Here is an 18615-nt window from a genome sequence, read left to right as displayed (position 1 = left end):
CTGCATTTGTTCATTCATGAAATGTTTGCTGTACATCTCCTCTGTGCCCAGCACTTTTCTAGGGCCAGAGTCATACCAGGAACATTGATGCTGACATCCTGCTGCCTGTTACCTTGTGGGTGGTGATAACACCTGATTATGGGGTGGAGTGGGGGGGGGGTCCTCATATCTTCTCATGTAGAGCAAAACTTAATTCTCATGCATGGCTGTCCTTGTAGGCATTTGAGGATGCGCTGTTCCATCCTCCTCACTGGCATGTGCATTATTTTAGTTTGTCCATATGATTGTCACTCCAGATGAAAACAAACCACGTAAACATAATTAACAAAAGTCTTTTAGACCATATAGTGGAATGGTTCACAGTGGGCAGCTTGTGGGAGTGCCTGGTAGAAAGAGGAGTGCAGACCTGGGTTCCAGGCCCAAATCTGTAGCCTATCTAGACCTTGTGGAGTGGCATGCCTATTCCATTGTCAATACTCAGAGACTCTTTGTCAACCTCTAGTGTGTGTGGGTGTGCCCTTCCCCTAGACTGCAACAAGGAGAATCTCTCCAGCATCTCAGTCTGTGTTTTTGAAGGCTCAGGGAGCTCCTAGCCAGGTGTCCAGACCTGGGGCCCTCCTGATGGTGTAAAAGAAAGAAAATGCCTGTATTTCTGGAGTATCTTAAGTTTTCATACCACTAAGGGTTAAGATCCCAGCTTCAGTCAGTGAGTAGTAAGACTTAGTTCTCCTTTTTTAAAAACAAATTTTTTTATTGCTTTTTTTTTTTTATGGTAAAGAGAGAGAGAAAAAAAACATTGATGAGAGAGAACATCGATTGGCTGCCTCCTGCATGCCCCCACTGGGGATTGGGCCCACAACCTGGGCATGTGTCCTGACTGGGAATTGAACCGGCAACCTCTTGGTGCATGGGTAGACGCTCAACCATGAGCCACTCTGGCCAGGCCTTAGTTCTCCTTCTGAGCAAACCTTTAGCATAAGACTTTCTATGTCTGCCTTCTCTGCGAGTAACACCCTCCCTGCTCACCCTCCCAAGCTGTTCCCCTGTCTGGACCATCTCCTCAGATTTTTGTTTCTATCTCAGTCTAAATCTGTGGGGCTCCATCTCAGTACAATTGCCTTACCGTCAGAATGCAGGAGTTTTTAATGAAAGCATACAATTTGTGTGCTTTGTTTTGCCCCGTGGGGCAACCCCAGATATCATATACCTCATGAGGCTAATTTACAGAAATGTAGATTTAACTAAATTAGCACATAATAAACCCTTACTGTTTGCTGCACACTGAATGTGAAGATGAATGGCAAAAAGAAGTTTCTGCCATGGAAGAATTTAGTCTGGAGCTGGGAGGAGAGATGAAGCCATTGAGTTGTGTGGAAGTTGTTGCCATGGACAGTCCTGGTTATGGACTACATGCAACATGGACCCTGTCAGTGAGCCCACAGTGATGCTGTGTCCTGGTGGCCCCTTGGGACAGCTAATGGTCCAGGTAGAAGGTGTGCTGTGTGGATGAGCGGAAGGGATTGGGTTTACCACTTAGAGTTCGAGAATCATTGTAATAAGTGACCGAGAAGGTGGACTTTTAAGCTGTGTAGACATTTGCCAATAACAAGTGGCAAAGTAGCAGGAACATCTCCTCTCAGTCCACTGAGGTTCCCTGTTCTTTGTTCTTAGTTCCGCCTGTTGTAGGAGCCAGCCAAGTGTGCTCCCTGCATCCCTAGTCCTCCCTGTACCACCTCCCTCTCCTCAGGGCCTTCTCCTCTTGCCACACCCCACTAACACTTGTGTCCTTTCAGTTCTCAGCCTCTGAAGGTGACAGTGTTATTTGATCTAGCTTTCCTTTTTTTCTTCCTTTTCTTTTAATACAAGACCAAATCATAGTCACTGTTAAGATAAATTATTTAATACAGAAAGTGAAAGTTTCTTAATAATAATCCACTCTTCAGAAATGAAGTGCTGTGGATTTTAGCCCCATTTCTTTCAGTTTCGATTTTAGTAAACTTTCAATATTTTAAAACATGTGAATGGTATTATACCATTGTGCAACTTAATTTTTCATTCATGTTATTTCTAACATCATTATGTCTTTTCACATAGCAAGTCTCTGAGGTATGGATGGGGAAACGCAGGCTCAGAGAGTGACAAGCTTCCCCCGCCAATTGCTTCCTGAGATCTGGCCTCTTTTCTGCTGTGTCCCAAGTTAAATTGTATTCCTTGTACTTAGCTTTAACGGACCTTGACATTGTTTAAAACTCAAGAGCTAATGTTTTTGGTGTGAGTTCCTTGCAGAACACAACCACTGCATCTCTGCCACTGTTGTTGAGAGGTAAGTGTCAGGAAGTGGCTCAGGCCAGGAGCACAGTAAAGTCTTATTTTGGAAGGGAAAACCAAAGTGCATCTTAGGCATTCTCCCCAGGCCCCTCCCCAAGCGCCTATGTTTGACTGTCAAGAACATGGTGAGCCTGTGGAGGGTGTGCAGACCCAGGACTCGGCTTTGGAAGTTTCTCAGGCTGCTGACTTGGGGAGTGTGGTTGGGGTTCCTGGGTCTAAGCAGGAGGCAAGGGAGGGCATACAGAGAGGTGGCACAGCCCCAGTCCCAAGACCACTGGGGTACAGAGACCCACCTGTGCTGTGTATCAAAACTCTAAAGTTTGGCCCAGTGGCTGGTGAGGCTGGTGTCTGGATTCCATTGTCCCAGTGTTCGTTGCTTCACAGGCCCTTCCTGAAAGGAAGGGATGCCCTGTAATACCCTGAGGACAGTAGCTGTCCCATGTGTAGGCCTTCACCTGTCAGTAGATGCTCCTCAGCTTGTGTGGGTCTGGTAGACAGCTCATGTCAGCATGTCCAAAGTACCTCCACTCCCAACCTTCTTTTCCCGGAAATGCTCCTTCCCCATCTCAGAAAATCAGTTTCTTCTTTCTAGTTGCTCAGGCAAAAACCCAACAAAACAGAGGAACCCTCTCTTGCCTCATGTGCAGCTTTTGGCATGTTGTGATTTTCTTACCTTCTAAAGTAAAACCCAGCATTTGATCTTGTCTCTGTACCGCTCTGTTCTCTTCCAGTCCTGGGCCACAAGATAGATACAGAAGCCCCCAGTCTGTTTCCAAAATAGCTGATGATCCTTTAGAACAAATTGTATCCTAGTATGCTCCCCCTGAGGTCATTCCACACTCTCATCCTCTTTCCCTCATTTCCTCATGCTCACTCCCTTCTCTGGGCTCTGGAAAAAGCACCCCAAGTCCACTTTTCAGTGCATCGATTCTGTCACTTCTCTCAAACACATTGCTAAACCTCACTTTCCTCATATCTGAAACTGGAATATTGCTCTAGTAATCCCATTGGTGTGTTAGTAACAGAGTAGTATAGTCAAGATAGTATTAATGATGAAGCCTTAGAGTTATGGCTATGCAAATCGTGTCTATTTACTCTCTCCTTTTTATCGGACTGTGTGCCCGACCTGTGCCACTGGTTTTCTGTTGGTCTTCCGAGTCCTGTTTAAAAATTCTGGATTCTGCCACAGCATAATATATCCTTTGGAGTTGTTTTAAAACAGGTTTTCCTTCTGAACTTCTCAGAACAGTTGGATGGTGGGATTTTACTAAAATAAAGCAGCTTTTGGTAGAGGCAGTTGAAATTTGCATCTGACCTAAAGCCCCATGTCAGCATTCTGCCCCATGTCAGTGGCCCCATCATCCTAGGTTCAGTCTGTGCTATACCTTTGTAGCCTCTACTGTAGCTAAAACCTGCCCAGGAAGACCTGGGCTGCATCCCGCCACCTCTCGCTGGCCCAGCCAGGTGGGAGGACAGGACTCATCAGAGCCAGGATAGTGTTTGGAGAGTGAGGGGGAGAAGGGGCTGAGGCCACCTAGTTTCCAGCCCTGTTCCCTGCCGTAGCAGCCTGTGCCCCAGGCAGCCTTGCGCCCTGGTGGCCTCATCTATATAATGGGCATACTCCCGTATACTCCCGTCTGGATCTGCCCTTCAGGCATCAGCCAGCACAGAATCCTACCAAGAGGGCCCCGTATTTCTTGAACAAAATGGCCTGTGATGAAACTGCTGTGGTCACTGCTTCCCCTTTATTTTCCTCTCCTCACCAGGAATTCTGAAGCTGATTCAAATTTTCCAGCTGGGGCAATCCAACCTCTTCACCTCCTCTTTAGAAATTATTCTAATGCACCTCCTCACTGCTTTTTGCATAAATCAGCAGTCACACCTCATTCCACAAGGATGGTTTCTTTCTGAAACTTTGTCACCATCCCTGCGTCTGCACCTGAAGGGCTGTAGCTGCCAGCCCTGATATGCTGGGGGCACTGGCTTTCTCCCTGAGAGGAGCTGTAGCTCCTTACAAACACCTGCCTAACCCAGGAGTAAGGCCCCAGGGTCCAGGGATTGGCCATAGCAAGCCCCATTAGGCCCTAAGGCAACTGCCGGGCTATGTAGAGGTGTCACCCCCCATGGCCATCCCCCATGGCAGACTCTGCTCCCTCCACCTGTGGTTGTCCTTCGTATGGTAGGGGAGGGTTTCAGCGTGTCCCTTCAGAGTGACCTGCCAGAGGCACAGGCCAGGCCATTGGTTCTGGGGTTGGCAGTGATCTAGCCTCTGGGCTGCAGAGTGAGTTGCCATGACACTGCACACACAGCACAAGGTGGCAGATTCCTGGGCTCTCTACTGGGGCTGGAGGGAGTGGCCCTGTGTGTATGGGGCTCTGCTCTGGCCGGCCCTTCATGATCTGCTTGTTTTATACCAGTGATGATGAAGTAAGGCCGCTTGGCACCACATCACCTGGCTGGTCACCTGACACACAATGATCTTGTTGTCTCCCCGCCTTATCTGTGAGCAGTTGGGAGGAATGATTTTACACAAGTTCTAGGGTTCATATGAGCTTTATGGATACGATCCTGGGACTTACACTATAGGGAGCCTCACTGGGCTAGAGCAGAGGTAGAGTGGGGAAACATGGGTGCTCCAGGTGCAGGATTAGGGGACATAGTGGTATGCAGTGGGAGGAGTACATTCTCCCTGTCTACTTGGGACATCCCTCATCCCCAGTGGGCACCATCAGCCAGACTGGGAACTTCTCCCTCAGGGTCAGAATTTTCCCAGACTCCAGTGGAGGCCCTCCTTGCCTGAGATCCTGGTATCCTCTCATCTTCTACCCAGACAGGCTTCTCCCCAGTCCTAGGGGTACGCATACCTGCCAGCCAAGGTGGCCTCAGATAGTGCTCCTCTTGCCCAATTCCCAAATGTTTGAGGAGCTCCTGTTTCAGGCTGTGACCAAAGGAAAAATGACCCATCTCTCCCACTTAGGGCAGTGCCTTATCTGCATTGTGGTGGAGAGACAGAATGGACAGACTCAGTGAGTATGCTGATGGGATTTGTGGTCAAAGCATGTTGGAAAAAGGCAGAAAACCTAGCGCTTTAGGCAAAGAGGCAAATGGGAGCATCCCTCACTTCCCTGTGGGACAGTGGGGAGATGATAGGGAGGTAGATGAGGGGATGGGGAGATCTGGGCGAGAGCAGAGGGATGGGAGTTGTATGGGGGCGGCTGAGGCTGAGCAGTTGCTAAAGGGTAGATCAAAGGCACAGTCTGGGATGCCAGGAAGGTTGGAGGCAGATGAAGGCCAAGCCATAACCAGTAGCCCTGCACTCCATCTGGATGGAGTGGGGAGCCAACCTAGGGGTGATGTGGCCATGGGGTGGCCTGTTCTGTTCACTCTTTTGGGCTGCCTGTAGGAGCAGATGTCAGTGCCATGTTGGTCTAACACGTGTGCAGAGGGTCTGCTCTACCTCCTGCTCAAGGAGCAAGAAGCAGCTGTCCTTTCCTTCCTTTCAGTCTAAGTCCACAGTAGGGCCTGTTGGGGCAGGGCCTCCTTTAAGGATTTTGTGAGTGAGTCAGCTTAGCAGCCTGTTCTATATATGGTGATGTGGCCCCTTTGTTGCCCTGTGCTTCCCCCAGCCTCCCAGAAAGGTGGGCTCCAGGACTGGGTCTACCCAGCCCTGTCCAGAACAGGCCTCGCAGGGTGTTCACTGGTGAGGAAGCTGAGGTGCTAGGAGGCCATGTAGACACACCACAGGCATGAATTGGGAGTCTGAGGAGTTCACATGGTGCACTCCTCCCACTGGCCCGGTGTTGGTGAGCATGGCTCCTGACTATCCTGAGGAGAACTTGTACTTTGGGAATTCTACTAGAGCCTGGCAGCTAAATTTCTTTCTGTTCCCTGGTGAATTCTCACAGTTTGTTTCTGGTGTCCTGCCCTATTGGAACATCGAGACCCAACTCAGAGCGGCCACTTTGAGAGCGGGTGCCTATGTCCCAAACTGCAGTGGAATGCCTGCAGCCTCCCTGCAGACAGACATCACTGACCTTCTTCTCTGCTGTCTCTGTGAGGGTTAACAGCACTTCAGCTTATTGTCTGGAACCAGTTCAGACTAGTTTTCTGGAAGGTGCTTTATCTCTCAGACTGAATCCTGGGAAGGGTCATGTGGAGCCCAATGATGTCATGGGATCAAAAACTGACTCAGCTGTTTTTTTCTTCTTTTCTTTAAATTAAGATATGTGTGTGCTGCAGGTATAGGGCACTGGCATGGTAATGGGCCAGGCCTCACCCTACTCAAAGTTTACCTCACTAGCAGTCAGAAGATTAAAAGTTATCCCCACTCCTCAACCCTCACCAAAGGGGAGAAGGGTCAAGGGTCAGCCTGAGTTTTTGCAGTGCAGGACTAGATCTGGGCCGTGACCTTGCTCCTGGGAGAACATGAACCTCTTTCCTGGATTCCAGACACCTCTAGGGAATTCAGTTTTCTTCTATTTGCTGAGTCTGAAGCACCAGGAATTCCCCTTCTTTCTGATAAACAGCCTCCTTCCATTGTTCGGTCCAGGTCCTTGAGGTCTCAGCTCACTGAGATGCTCCACCACTCTTTTTTTTTTTTTTTTTTAATCCTCACCTGAGGACATTTTTCCATTTTTTGTACAGACAGAGTGGGAGGGAGAGAGAGGAAGAGAGAGAGAGGGGAAACATCGATGTGAAAGGGACACATCGAGTGGCTGCCACCCACACGACCAACCAGGGCCGGGGACAAACTGCAACCGAGGTACATGCCCTTAGCGGGAACCGAACCCGGGTCTCTCCGGACCGCAGGCGGACGCTCTAACCGCTGAGCCAAACCGGCCAGGGCTGCTCCACCACTCTTGTCCCAGCCTTCCCCAAGGCAGTAAAGAAATGTCCCCGGTATACTTTGTGGGCCCTGTGTTGTGTACCTACTTCTGTCATAGTCACGTGGTGAGGAAAATGCTCCAAGTTGACGCTGAAAAGTTTCTAAGAAGGTAGCAACTCTATTGTGCCAAGTTTAAATATCTTGTTTTCTCCTTCCCCAAAGTTCAGAATGACTGAAGAAGCATGCCGGACACGGAGTCAGAAACGAGCACTTGAACAGGATTCAGTGGAGGATGATGTGGAGAGCAAGAAAATAAAAATGGAGAGAGGATCATTGGCCTCAGATTTAAACATTGATGGAGACAAGAGAGTGACGCCAGAGCCAGGAGGCCCAACCCAAGGATTGCTGAGTGGGGCCGAGGTGACGACCATGGGCAGAGGCGAAGAGCAGGCAGGTGATGGTCCTGTGGACATGCGCACCTCACACAGGTAAGTGGGAGGGTACAGGAATCAGGACAGTCCCAGGTCTGGGGAGGTGGGCTCAAGGCTGCAGCGGCACCCAGCCTGCAGAAAGCAGGTTTTGGTGGGTTGTTGTGTAGGTGGCTGTGGACCTGAGCCCTGGCATTGTTGTGCCACCCTGGCCAAGGGACCTTCCTCCTGGGGCCTGGACATCAGTGGCACAGAGTACAGGTCTCAGGAAGAAGAGCAGTATCCTCTCTGTTCCCCCCACTATCTGTTCAACTCAGTACTTTTGGTTTGTAGGAAAACTTGAGTTTTTCATTTGGTCATGCCTTTCTGCTTTTCAGATCTGAGGCTTAGGAAGCCAGGGATGCTATGCCCTTCCTGGATCACTTAGCTTCGGGCAGAGTCAGGAACCCAGCCCAGGGTACCTCTCATACGTGCCACCACTGCTCCTTATAGGTAGCTTGTCTTGGAGGAGGGGCCACACCTAGGCGAGGTCTTCTGTGGCGTGCTTTGTTGGCTTCACCTTAGTCGATACTGATTATTTCAAGAGTAACTTTCCTGATCCTCAGTTTTGTAAGGCTCTTAAGGAAAAAGCTTGAAAGAAATACGACTCAATTGTACCACCTTATTTCTTCTCTCAGAAACCTTTTCTCCTATAAGGAGAAATTTAGGCCTAGCATTTGCACCTGCTGTCACTGCCTCCCCTCACTCTGGTAAGAGCAGTTCTCTCCAGAATGTTCACATCCTTATATTTCATGACATTTCACCTGGGGCATGTGGGTGTGGCCATGACCTCCCAGGCAACCCTGAAAGCCTCTCTGTAGTCTCTCTTTTTTCTCCCTTGCTACTTCTCTTACAAACTTCCCTTCACATCTGTTTGCCCAGGTTGGGGTGGAGGGTGGGAAGTACAGAGCTGGGGAAGGTTGGGGGCTTCTTTCCTTCTTGTGTCAACTGATTCCCCAGAGGGGCCTCAGCCTTCAGTCTTTGTATTCAATCAATTTGAGAACCCAGACTGTTGGCATCCTAAGGAGATCATCTGGCCTGGCATTTCTCATTGAAAATTCTTACCTCCTTGAGATAAATGGAAAAACCCAATGTCCCCCTATTGGGAAAGCATCATAGTCTGGGGCGATAGGGTGTGCTTTGTGTTTCTGCTACCCAGAAAGGCCTTTTCTGTCTGGTTTTGCCTTCTGCAGCTCCTGTGCTAAAGCCAGAGACCTCTTTTAAAGTTTCAGAAATAAATAACTTGTTCCCCTCTCTCTTACTTGATCTTCAGCAGTGTCTCAGATTGTGAGGATAAGGAGGAGCTTGTTGTTTCTAGAGATCTGCTGGGTCCCTTGCATTCCTGGGCTCCTGGTGTACATTTTTTCCTGTAATCACTGTGCTCCCCTGCAGGGCAGGCCAGTGAATTGTGAGGGAGAGATTAAGTGTTGAAGGAGCTCAGAGGTGGAACTCAAACTCAGATCTTTCTGTTACCAAAGCCTGGGCTGAGTTGGCTTCTGGGCCTCTTGGTCCCAGATTTTTTCCCCCTTGTGTCCATTGGCTTACAACCCAAAGGCACTAGATTATGTGACATTTTCTGAAGTTGATGGCGATGATATCTTTATCACATATAAAGAATGCAAAGGAGCAGGGCACAGAGATTAACCCAGGCATACAGGGCAGGGTCCTCCTGCAGAATTAAAGACACGCAGGGCATTGTGAAGCCATGTGAGTGTGAAAAGAGCCCGGTTTTGGAGGCCAGCACGCAGAGTGGGGTCAGATCATACTCCCTGAATGATCTTAGGCAGATCTTTGCCTGTGCTTCTTCATTTGTAAAATAGGCAATAATCTCTGCCTTGTAGGTTGATGGGTGACAGATGTATACCCAGAATCAGCCTGGTGTACAGCATGTGGTGAGGGAAGAAAATATTGGTAACAACTGCCCTTCCATCTTAAGCTTCACTGAAAATAAGATGTCGTGTGTGGAGCTAGTGTTCCCGTGGGTTTCTGCACAGAATGCTCTACCTAGTTTGTTGGAGAAGTACAGTTGTAGGTTTTGACAGAATCATAGGATCAAGTTCAGCCCAGAGCCATTCTAAAACTCTAATTCATTCTGGAGTGAATGGCCACAGTTTTTGTGTTAGATGCTGGCAGTCTTTGGATCCATGTTGAATGTGTCTGGCTTTGGACAGCCCTTGGGAACCTATATACATACAGTTGACCCTTGAACAATGTGGAAGTTAGGGGCATCAATCCCTTGCGCAGCCAAAAATCCATGTATAACTTTTTTGTTAATGTTGTTCATTCTCACCTGAGGATATTTTTTCCATTGATTTTTTTTTTTTTTTTTTAAGAGAGAGTGGAAGGGAAGATGATGGGGGAGAGACATCGATGTGAGAGAGACACAGATTGGTTGCCTCCTTCATGTGTTCTGACTGGGGCTGGAACCTGCAACCCAGGTGTGTCCCTTTGACCGAGAATTGAACCCATGACCCTTTCATGTGTGGGCCAACACTCTAACCACTGAGCAACACCAGCCAGGGCCAAGGAGGGAACATTTTATAACAATACATCAGGAAGTTATAATAGTAGTCATAAATGTTTATGAACGTAACAATAGAACCCTAAAGTACCTGAGGCATAAGCTGATAAGGATTGTTAGTAGAAATAGACAATTCATCAATTATAGTTAAAGATTTCAATGTTCCACTCTCAATAATTGGTAGAACAACTAAACAGAAAATCAACATGGTTCTAGAAGACTTTAAGAGCACTATTGGCCTGTTTGGCTAATGGGCATCTATAGAACACTCCACTTGGTGACTGCAGAATATCTCTTTTCACAAGCACATAGAACACTCTCCAGGATAGACCATGTGCTAGGTTATAAAATAAGTCCCGAAACCAAAAGGTTGTGGATTCTATTCTGAGTCAGAACACGTATCTAGGTTGTGGGTTTGATCCCTGGTTGGGGCACATATGGGAGGCAACCGATCAATGTTTCCCTCTCTTTTTAAAAAAAAAGACAGCCCTGGCCGGTTTGGCTCAGCTCCGGTTGGAGCCATCATCGGCCTGCGGACCAGAGGGTCCTGGGTTCGGGTCCCGCTAAGGGCATGTACCAAAAAAAAAAGACAGACCCTGATACATGGTGGGAATGTAAAATAGCATAAATAGTTTGACAATTTCTTACAAAGTTAGACATGAACTTTACACATGACTCAGCAATCTATCCAAGTAATGTACCTAAGAGACATGAAAACGTATGTCCACACAAAGGCAGGTGCTTGAATGTCCATAGCAGCATGATTTGTAATAGCTAAAAAGTGGAAACAATCTGTATATCCCTGGGTGAATGAGATGTGCTAAGTTTGTACAGCAGATGACTGTCCAGAAATGAAAAGCACAAACTATTGATACATGCTGCAACAAGGATGAATCTCAGGCTAGTCGTGCCAAGGGAGAGACTCCCAACCCAAAGACTACATGTACATGTTGTAAAATTTCATCTACAGGGACTGTCCAAAAAAGCAAACAGTGTAGAGAGGAGAGAAATTAGTGGTTCCTTGGGGCAGGGCAGGAGTGGGTGGTAGCAATGATTAATAAACAGCTCATGGACACAAGGGAACTTTTTGGGGTGATGGAAGTGCTCTAAAATTGGACTGTGGTGATGGTTGCACAGCTCTAAATTTATTAAAAATTATTGAATTGTACTCTTACAATGAATGGTTTTTGTGGTATGTAAATTATAACTTATGAGTATGAGTGTTTAAAAAAAAAGTTAAAAGTAGTTTGGTTTCCGTTCTGGCATCTGTAAGTGTGCTCACAGAAAAAAAAAAATCGCAGAAGTGGAAGTCATGAGCCTGCAGAATACCAAAAGTTGGGCATGGGCTGCTCTCCTGACACCTCAAGTCAGGACTATTAAATAAGACTGAAGCTGGGGTAGGCAGTGAACGCTGCATTGGATTCTTTGTTTTGTTTTTGTGATAAGTAGATTCTACTTCTGCATTTTTCTGTAGAGGAGAGTTTCTGTCACAAATTGTTGATCTTCAGAAATAATCTGGGACACACACAGGTGAGAACAACTTCCCCCACCCCCCTTTCCTTTGGGTTGAGGAGCATTTAACTTAGTAAAACATGAGCCTCCTCTCTAGATGTTCTGCACCTGAAAGGTAAGGACTGCATCCCTCATCATCTTGAGCCTCTGTGAGGTGGGGATTCCATGAATAGTCACCTCCATGTTTTAATGAAAATGTGTTTGTGTGTGCCTTTTTCTGAGGTGCCAACTCTGTGACAGGCTGGTTCTGGAGACAGAAATGATCTCATCATGCTACTTTCTGGGTTGCCATATTATGAAACAACATACAGAGGTCTTAGGGAGACTGTTGAGGGTATGGCTTATGGAGGGGTGGAAGTCACTGAGTGCCTAAGCAGACTATCTCTACTTCCTCATTTTACCTGGGAGGAAACACAGGCAGGGCAGGGACAGACTAGGAGCCCCGTTTCCTCTTCTCAATAGCCTGCCAAGTGGGCCATGGATATGTCACAGGTGTCCTGGTAACTGCCTATCCTGGCTGACACTGGGGTGTGGCCTTGAGGCAGCCCTGTATCTCCCTCCTCTTTCCCCTCCCCCCATTGAGTTATGCATTTCATTAGCCGTGGGATGGGGCTTCACTTGGACGAAGGGCTTGCTCCTTGGTGTGGTGTGGGTGGGAGGGGCTCTCTTGCCCACCGAGGACCTACTGGGAGCTGGCAGTAGCATCCTGAGACCTTAGAGATGTTACCGGCTTTAGTTTTTCTGGCTTTTGCCTTTCTGTTCAAGCACTGGGAAGTTCTAACAGACTGTAGGATACACTAAAAATGCTATTTACTGGGCCTGCAAAGCAGGGCACTTTTGTTAAAGCTGTTATCCTTGATGACAGAAGTACTATTTCATCTTTCTTTTGAGACTTGGACATTCAACAGGGGAGTAGTGGGGGCACGACACATCTACGTAGAAACCAATCACCTCTTTTGTGCCCAGGGATCTCATTGGTTGATCATTTGGAATTGAGCCGGCTTGGTGGCCCACAGTGGTGAGTGTGCATGCACACTCATATTAACACCCTGGTCTTTTCCAAAGCAAAAATGAATTGAAAGTAACATGATAGTGCAGCCACTTGTCTGTAATGTGAGGGTGTGTGGATAGCCTGTTCTGTGTAGAAATGTGTCCTGTAAGAAAAGATTTACATTACCTAAGATGACTCCAGGGGTAGTTTTTGTTGTTTGGGTGACACTCTTCACAAGTGGCCTCTTGGGAGGGGAAGGATAAAGTAAACACTACAAGAAGTAACACAGTTGCACATCATGTGAGCCTCTCCTGTTGCATTTTGAACACATACATCCACCTCTGTAGAGCCTTAACAGTGCCTTAGCAGAATGTTGAACCTTGTTATCACCCCAGAAAATTCCCTCAAGCCCTCCTTACATTTCCTTCCCTCCCTCACTGGGTGCACTATCCTTTTCTCAGACTTCCTATAAATGGAGTCATGCAGTATGTGCTCTGTATAGTCTGACTTTGCTCTGTGTGCTTTGAGATTCATCTGTATTGTGTGTGTGTGTGTGTGTGTGTGTGTGTGTGTATCAGCATTTTGCTGAGTGACTCCTGCGTGTATATGCAATTATCTACTCACCAGTCCACAGACTACCAGAGCACAACTGTCATGATCATTCCTGCAGAAGTCTTCATATGAATTTTGATCCCCATTTGTCTTTCTAAATATCAGTGGGTTGAATTTTAGGGTCACAGGGTGGGTGTGTGTTGTTTTGAAGAAACTACCATTCCTTTTGCCCAAAATGTCTAGGCCGTTTTAGTCTTGTAGGTATGGGGGACTGGCCACTTCATTCTCACTTGGTGTCTTCAATCTTTTAAAATTTTATTTTACTGATTTTTTTTTTTTAGAGAGAGAGAAAGACATTGATGTGAAAGAGAAACATCAATCAGTTGCCTCTCGCACACACTCCAACTGGGGGTTGAACCTGCAACCTGGGTATGTGCCCTGACCAGGAATCGAACCCACCACCTTGTGGTGTACGAGACAATACTCCAACCAACTGAGCCACACTGGCCAGGGCGGTGTTTTCAATCTTTACTGTTTTAGTCAATGGGTCTCCAGAGAGGTATGGGTTCAGGTCCAGGGGTGATTGTTGCTGCACTGGCTACCTGTCTGGTGGTGGGTGGGGGTTCTCACCAGCCATGTGCAGACCTGAGCTCCTACCCACCCTGTTCTCAGGATCATGCCCCATTGCAGCTGTGCCTGGCCAGCTGTCTACTGGAATGTGTATCCTTGAGTGAGTCGGGCGAATGTGACACAGCTGTGGGCATGATGGCTTGGGAAAGGTTCCTGGTTCTTGCACAGCTGAGTTCTTCTGCAGTCTTCCTCACAGGGATTGACCTCCCTGTCTTTTGTGAGAGCTTTGGAAGTTCTGCAGCCAGAAACCTGTTCCTTCTAACCATCACTTCCCTGAGTTGGGGCTCTAGCACTTTGAGAGATTCTTTGAAGCCCAGCCCCCTCCTCAGCACTGGTTGTGGGCTGGCTGCTGCCTTTCACTGCTGAGTCTCACTCTGCTACTGGGCAACTTCCAGGAGAGCCTGGGCAGTCTCAGGGAGCTGCTCTTATCAGCTCCAACCGGAAATCTTAGCTTGCTTGTGTTTTTTAGCATGTTTAGCACATGAGAAATTAGAGGTATGTTTCTTCAGAAATAGGTTTCTGGTTCCATGCTCCCTTCCCTGTCTCACTGCCACCTCCAAACTTACATGGTCTCTCTTCATCTTCTCCTCACTCTTTGCCTCACTTCCCTTTGGGCTCCTCATCCCAGTTCTCCCTCTGTCCACCTGCCTTTATTCTGGACCATATCTTTTTTTTATTTTTTTATTTTATTTTTTATTAATAAGAAAGAACTGGGTAGTACACACCATGCACTTCACAAGGGGCCAGCCCATCAGAGCTTCCAGATTACTTTGATTCTTGGCACATCTCTGGGTCTGGTCCACACTAAGAACATTATAAATCGACATTCCCTTGGATCTGTGTTCCTAAAACTGATTTGGTACCAGACGGAGGTTGGTAGGCAGAGGTTAAGGGGTGACTGGACCATATCTTATTCCAGGTTTGAAATCATTGAAATTTTAGGGGTTCACCTGTACTTTTAAAAGTCATTAGATTATTTGGGGGTATCAGGGTGACAGATTCTGGGTGCTCTGTTTCTCCTAAACAGGCATAGCGTGAGCTGGCCTGGTGACAGGTAAGGAATGCCATGGGTTGCCACCTTTCTGTTACCTTCGTGGAACCCTCCTCTGGCCATGGAGGGGATGGTTTCTTACTGGACAGTGCACTCCTTCTAGGTATGTCCTTTGTGGTAGCCCCTGTGCATAGTCATCGAGGTAAGCACCCTAAGTGCTCATCTTTCAGCAGTCAGGAATGCTTCTCTTCACACATGTGGGAGTTAAGCAGATTTGAAGATTATTTTGAAATTCTTTGGTGTAATTCTGCTGTACAGTTTCTGATACCTCCTCATAGCATATATTTGTGCTAGTGCTTTGTCACATGTTGGCAGGCTTTTCTCCCTGTAACTGGTGCCCTGGCTGTGTTTGCCAAGTCATTTAAATGTTCTTGCAGAGTTATGTGAGGGAGGGTCTCTGACCAACCCTCCACAGGGCTGGCTAAAACTGCTTTTATATACACTGTTTTTTTATCTTGTAGTTGGTTTCTCTGCTGTGCTGAGAGCAATTGTACTGAAACCTTAACCAACCTGGGAAGTGGGGTTGGCAAGTACACAGGCCAGGTCCCTGGGGCCAGGAAATCCCACCTTGTCCTTCATGGCTACCTAACCTGATAAAGGAACAAGATAAAGGTGGGGAGCCTGTGTGTAGAGCTGGTGGAAACAAGAGTGAATTCCTGGGACCTCCCAAGAGTGTGTGTAACCCCAGGTGGGACAAGCAGTGATCACATCAGATGAGCATTTTCTCAAGGTCCTGGAGGAAAAGGAGAGCTGGCCTGTTTGCAAGAGATTTCCTAAATTTTTCCCTCAAGAAGATTAGCACATGAATTATAATTTGTGAGGCTGAGGGTGCTGCAGCAGATAGTGAGAAAATAATGAGGGTGTCTTGTTGCCCAATTGCACTCACCCCTGCGTAGCCTGGGATAGTTTACCCCATCCTTGGACCCCCACCATCTCTGAATTGAGGCTGGTCATTCTTGAGCCTCGGTAGTTCCCAGTGTCGTTTAGAAAGGTTAGTCACAATGCTGATGGAAGAAGCCATGGGACTCGTGGGTGTCTAAGAATGAGAGAGAGGAGAGGAGATGTATTGGTCACAGGCCCCTGTGGGAGGAACATAGGTGACATGCACAGCCAGGCATGGTCGGCTGCTTTTGAAGAGTGTGAGTTCCCTTTGGCCAAGGCAGCCTCAGTTCCGGCTCCGTGGAGGGGCCCACTGGGTGCAGGATGGGAGAGGTGGGGAGTGTGAGAAAGATGGAGAGATGGGAGACGTATACCCGTCCTTGCTGTGTGTCCCCTTCTTTGGGTCCTAAGCCATAATACTGCTTATTTTTAGAGCTTAATCTTAAAAATAGTTGTGATGTAATCACATTGCAAAGCTTCAGGGCTTAGTGGGACTGAGACCTAGTGGCTTGCAGTGTTCCTCAGGGCCTTGACAGCTCTCAGAAGAAACTTGAACATAATTGTTTGATGAGGAGAATGTCAGGCCCAGGCATACAGTGTTTCCTTTCTTCAGGAGCACTTGGCAGTGCCTGTGGTCGCTGTGGGACAAAGCGGTCCTAGTAGCACTGTCTAGGGAGCTAAAAGCCCAGAAAATGGAATGCTCAGGGTTTCAGGTCCCTGGAGCCATTGGATTTGGTCTGAGTTGGGGTCTGAGAAGGCCCATGGTGGCTGTCTGGCTGGGAAGGGTGGGCCCTGGACCGCCCCCTGGAGTGGGGAGAGTTGGTGCTCTGGGCCTGGGTGGAGCTGAGGGGCACCTGGACTTGAAAAAGGAGGTGGACCTGCTGGGGTAAAGAGAAGATATCTTTGCCTGCAGTGAGTGGGGCATGAGGTGTAGGGTAGTGTCCTGGCTCTAGGGGTTTGCTGACCACTGGCAGTCTGTGCCTGGTCTCGCTATCTGCAGATGCACCGTATCAGAGTGGAGCTGCCCTGGGAAGTGGCAAGATCTCTGTATTAGATAACTGTGGGACCTGTATAGTTGCTGCTTTAAAGTCCACAAGAACAGGGCTACTGCCCAGCTGGTGTGGCTTGGTGGTTGAGCGATGACCCATGCGCCAAGAGGTCGCCGGTTCAGTTCCTGGTCAGGACACATGCCCAGGTTGTGGGCCCGATCCCCAGTGTGGGGCATGTAGGAGGCAGCCAATTGACGTTCTCTCATTGATGTTTCTTTTCTCTCCCTCTCCCTTCTTCTCTCTAAAATCAATTTTAAAAAATACCTAAAAATATATATCTGTTAACAATATGTATTAACTTATTTAAAGATGACAGTAATAAACCCATTATTACGTGGTAGCATAGATAACATTTTTTATGTGAAATAACTATTTTGCAGATTTCTTGAATACTTGGCTTAGTAAGTAGACGGTTGGATTCTTATATCTCTTCTGCATTCAGTTTTTTGTGATATGTTGTTAGGGTTGAAGCATGTGAAGAAAACCCAGCTTCACACAGTAAAGCAGTTGGGGCATGGAGGTGTGGTTGGTTAGCCTTTTTGGATAATGTATTTCTTCCTTTAATGTGACACCAAAACACGAAGTGGCCTCTCCCTAACAGTTGCACTATAGATTCTGAAACATCAGTAGTGTACTTCTTGTATTGGGTTACATTAAAGTCCATCAGTCTTTCTTGTACTTTGAACAGAATAATCTTTTTTTTTAAATCCTTAATTTTAGGATAATTTTAGATTTACAGAAGAATTACAGATTCTTTCTGCACATCCTGCACCAGTCTCCCCACTGTTAATAGATTACTGTGGAGCCCAACACCCATATGTTACTATTAAGCAGTCTGTAATCTATTCAGATTTCCTTTTTTACCTTTTCTGTCCTAGGATTCATGTTACATTTAGTCTCCTTAGGCTCTTCTGGGCTAAGACAATTTCTTAGGCTTTCTTGATTTGATGATTTTGACAGTTTTGAGAACCATTGAAGTATTTTGTATGATGTCCTAAATTGGGATATGTATGGTGTTTTTCTCATGGTTGGACTGGGGTGACGGATATGTTGGGGGTGAGGAGGACCACAGAGGTGGGGCACCCTTCTCTGTACCTCGTGTCTAGGGCACATGCCATAAATGTGACTTTTCATTGATGTTGACCTTGATCCCCTGGCTGAAGTGGTGTCTGTCAGGTGTCTCCTGTGTAAAGTTTCTCACTTTCCTTTTTTTTGTGCTGTCCTCTTTGGAAGTCACTATTTATAGCCCACACCTAAGGGCAGGGAGTCCTATTCCCCCTCTTCAAGGGTGTAGTATCTGCATAAACTCGTTGATATATTTTTTTTCTTTCTTTATTGATTCTAGAGAGAGGAAGGGAGAGGGAGAGAGAGAGAGAAACATCAATGAGAGAGAACATCAATTGGCTGCCTCCTGCATGCCCTTCACTGGGGATTTAGCCCACAACCTGGGCATGTGCCCTTACTGGGAATTGAACTGTCAACCTCTTGGTACATGGGTCAACACTCAACCACTGAGCCACACCGGCCGGGCAAACTCTTCAATGTTCTTCTGCCTGGGAAATTTGTTTCTTCTTCCTTTGAATGATTTTTTTTTTATATTCGTGTTTGATTTTGTACCATTGAACATTAGAAAATACTAGTTTACTGAGTTATTGAGATCTTTCAAATATAATTGACCCTTGAACAACATGTGTAGGTCCATTTATACATGGATGTTTTTTCATTAAATAACAAACAGTACTGTAAATGTCTTTTCCTTATGATTTTCTTGGCTTTTTAAACGCTAGCTTACTTTATTATAAGAATACAG

The 18615-nt window shown here is 47.1% G+C and overlaps 1 protein-coding gene across 8 annotated transcripts in view; it reads left to right on the top strand.

Moving 5' to 3' along the window:
• GATAD2A (GATA zinc finger domain containing 2A) overlaps positions 1–18615 on the top strand; it is a 110905-nt gene that overhangs the window by 65830 nt on the left and 26460 nt on the right. For 6 of the 8 annotated variants that reach the window (XM_036281717.1, XM_036281712.1, XM_036281718.1 and 3 more), the window contains exon 3: positions 7376–7641. In XM_036281717.1, coding sequence (XP_036137610.1) covers positions 7382–7641 — 260 coding nt within the window. In that variant the 5' untranslated portion in view covers positions 7376–7381. Of the gene's footprint in view, positions 1–7375; positions 7642–18615 lie in introns of those variants that run through there. The other 2 variants (XM_036281716.1, XM_036281719.1) reach the window with 2 other exon arrangements.

The sequence above is a fragment of the Molossus molossus genome, unplaced genomic scaffold, assembly GCF_014108415.1.
Source record: "Molossus molossus isolate mMolMol1 unplaced genomic scaffold, mMolMol1.p scaffold_m16_p_4, whole genome shotgun sequence".
Classification (NCBI taxonomy): Eukaryota; Metazoa; Chordata; class Mammalia; order Chiroptera; family Molossidae; genus Molossus; species Molossus molossus.
This window is presented reverse-complemented; position numbering and strand designations above follow the sequence as displayed.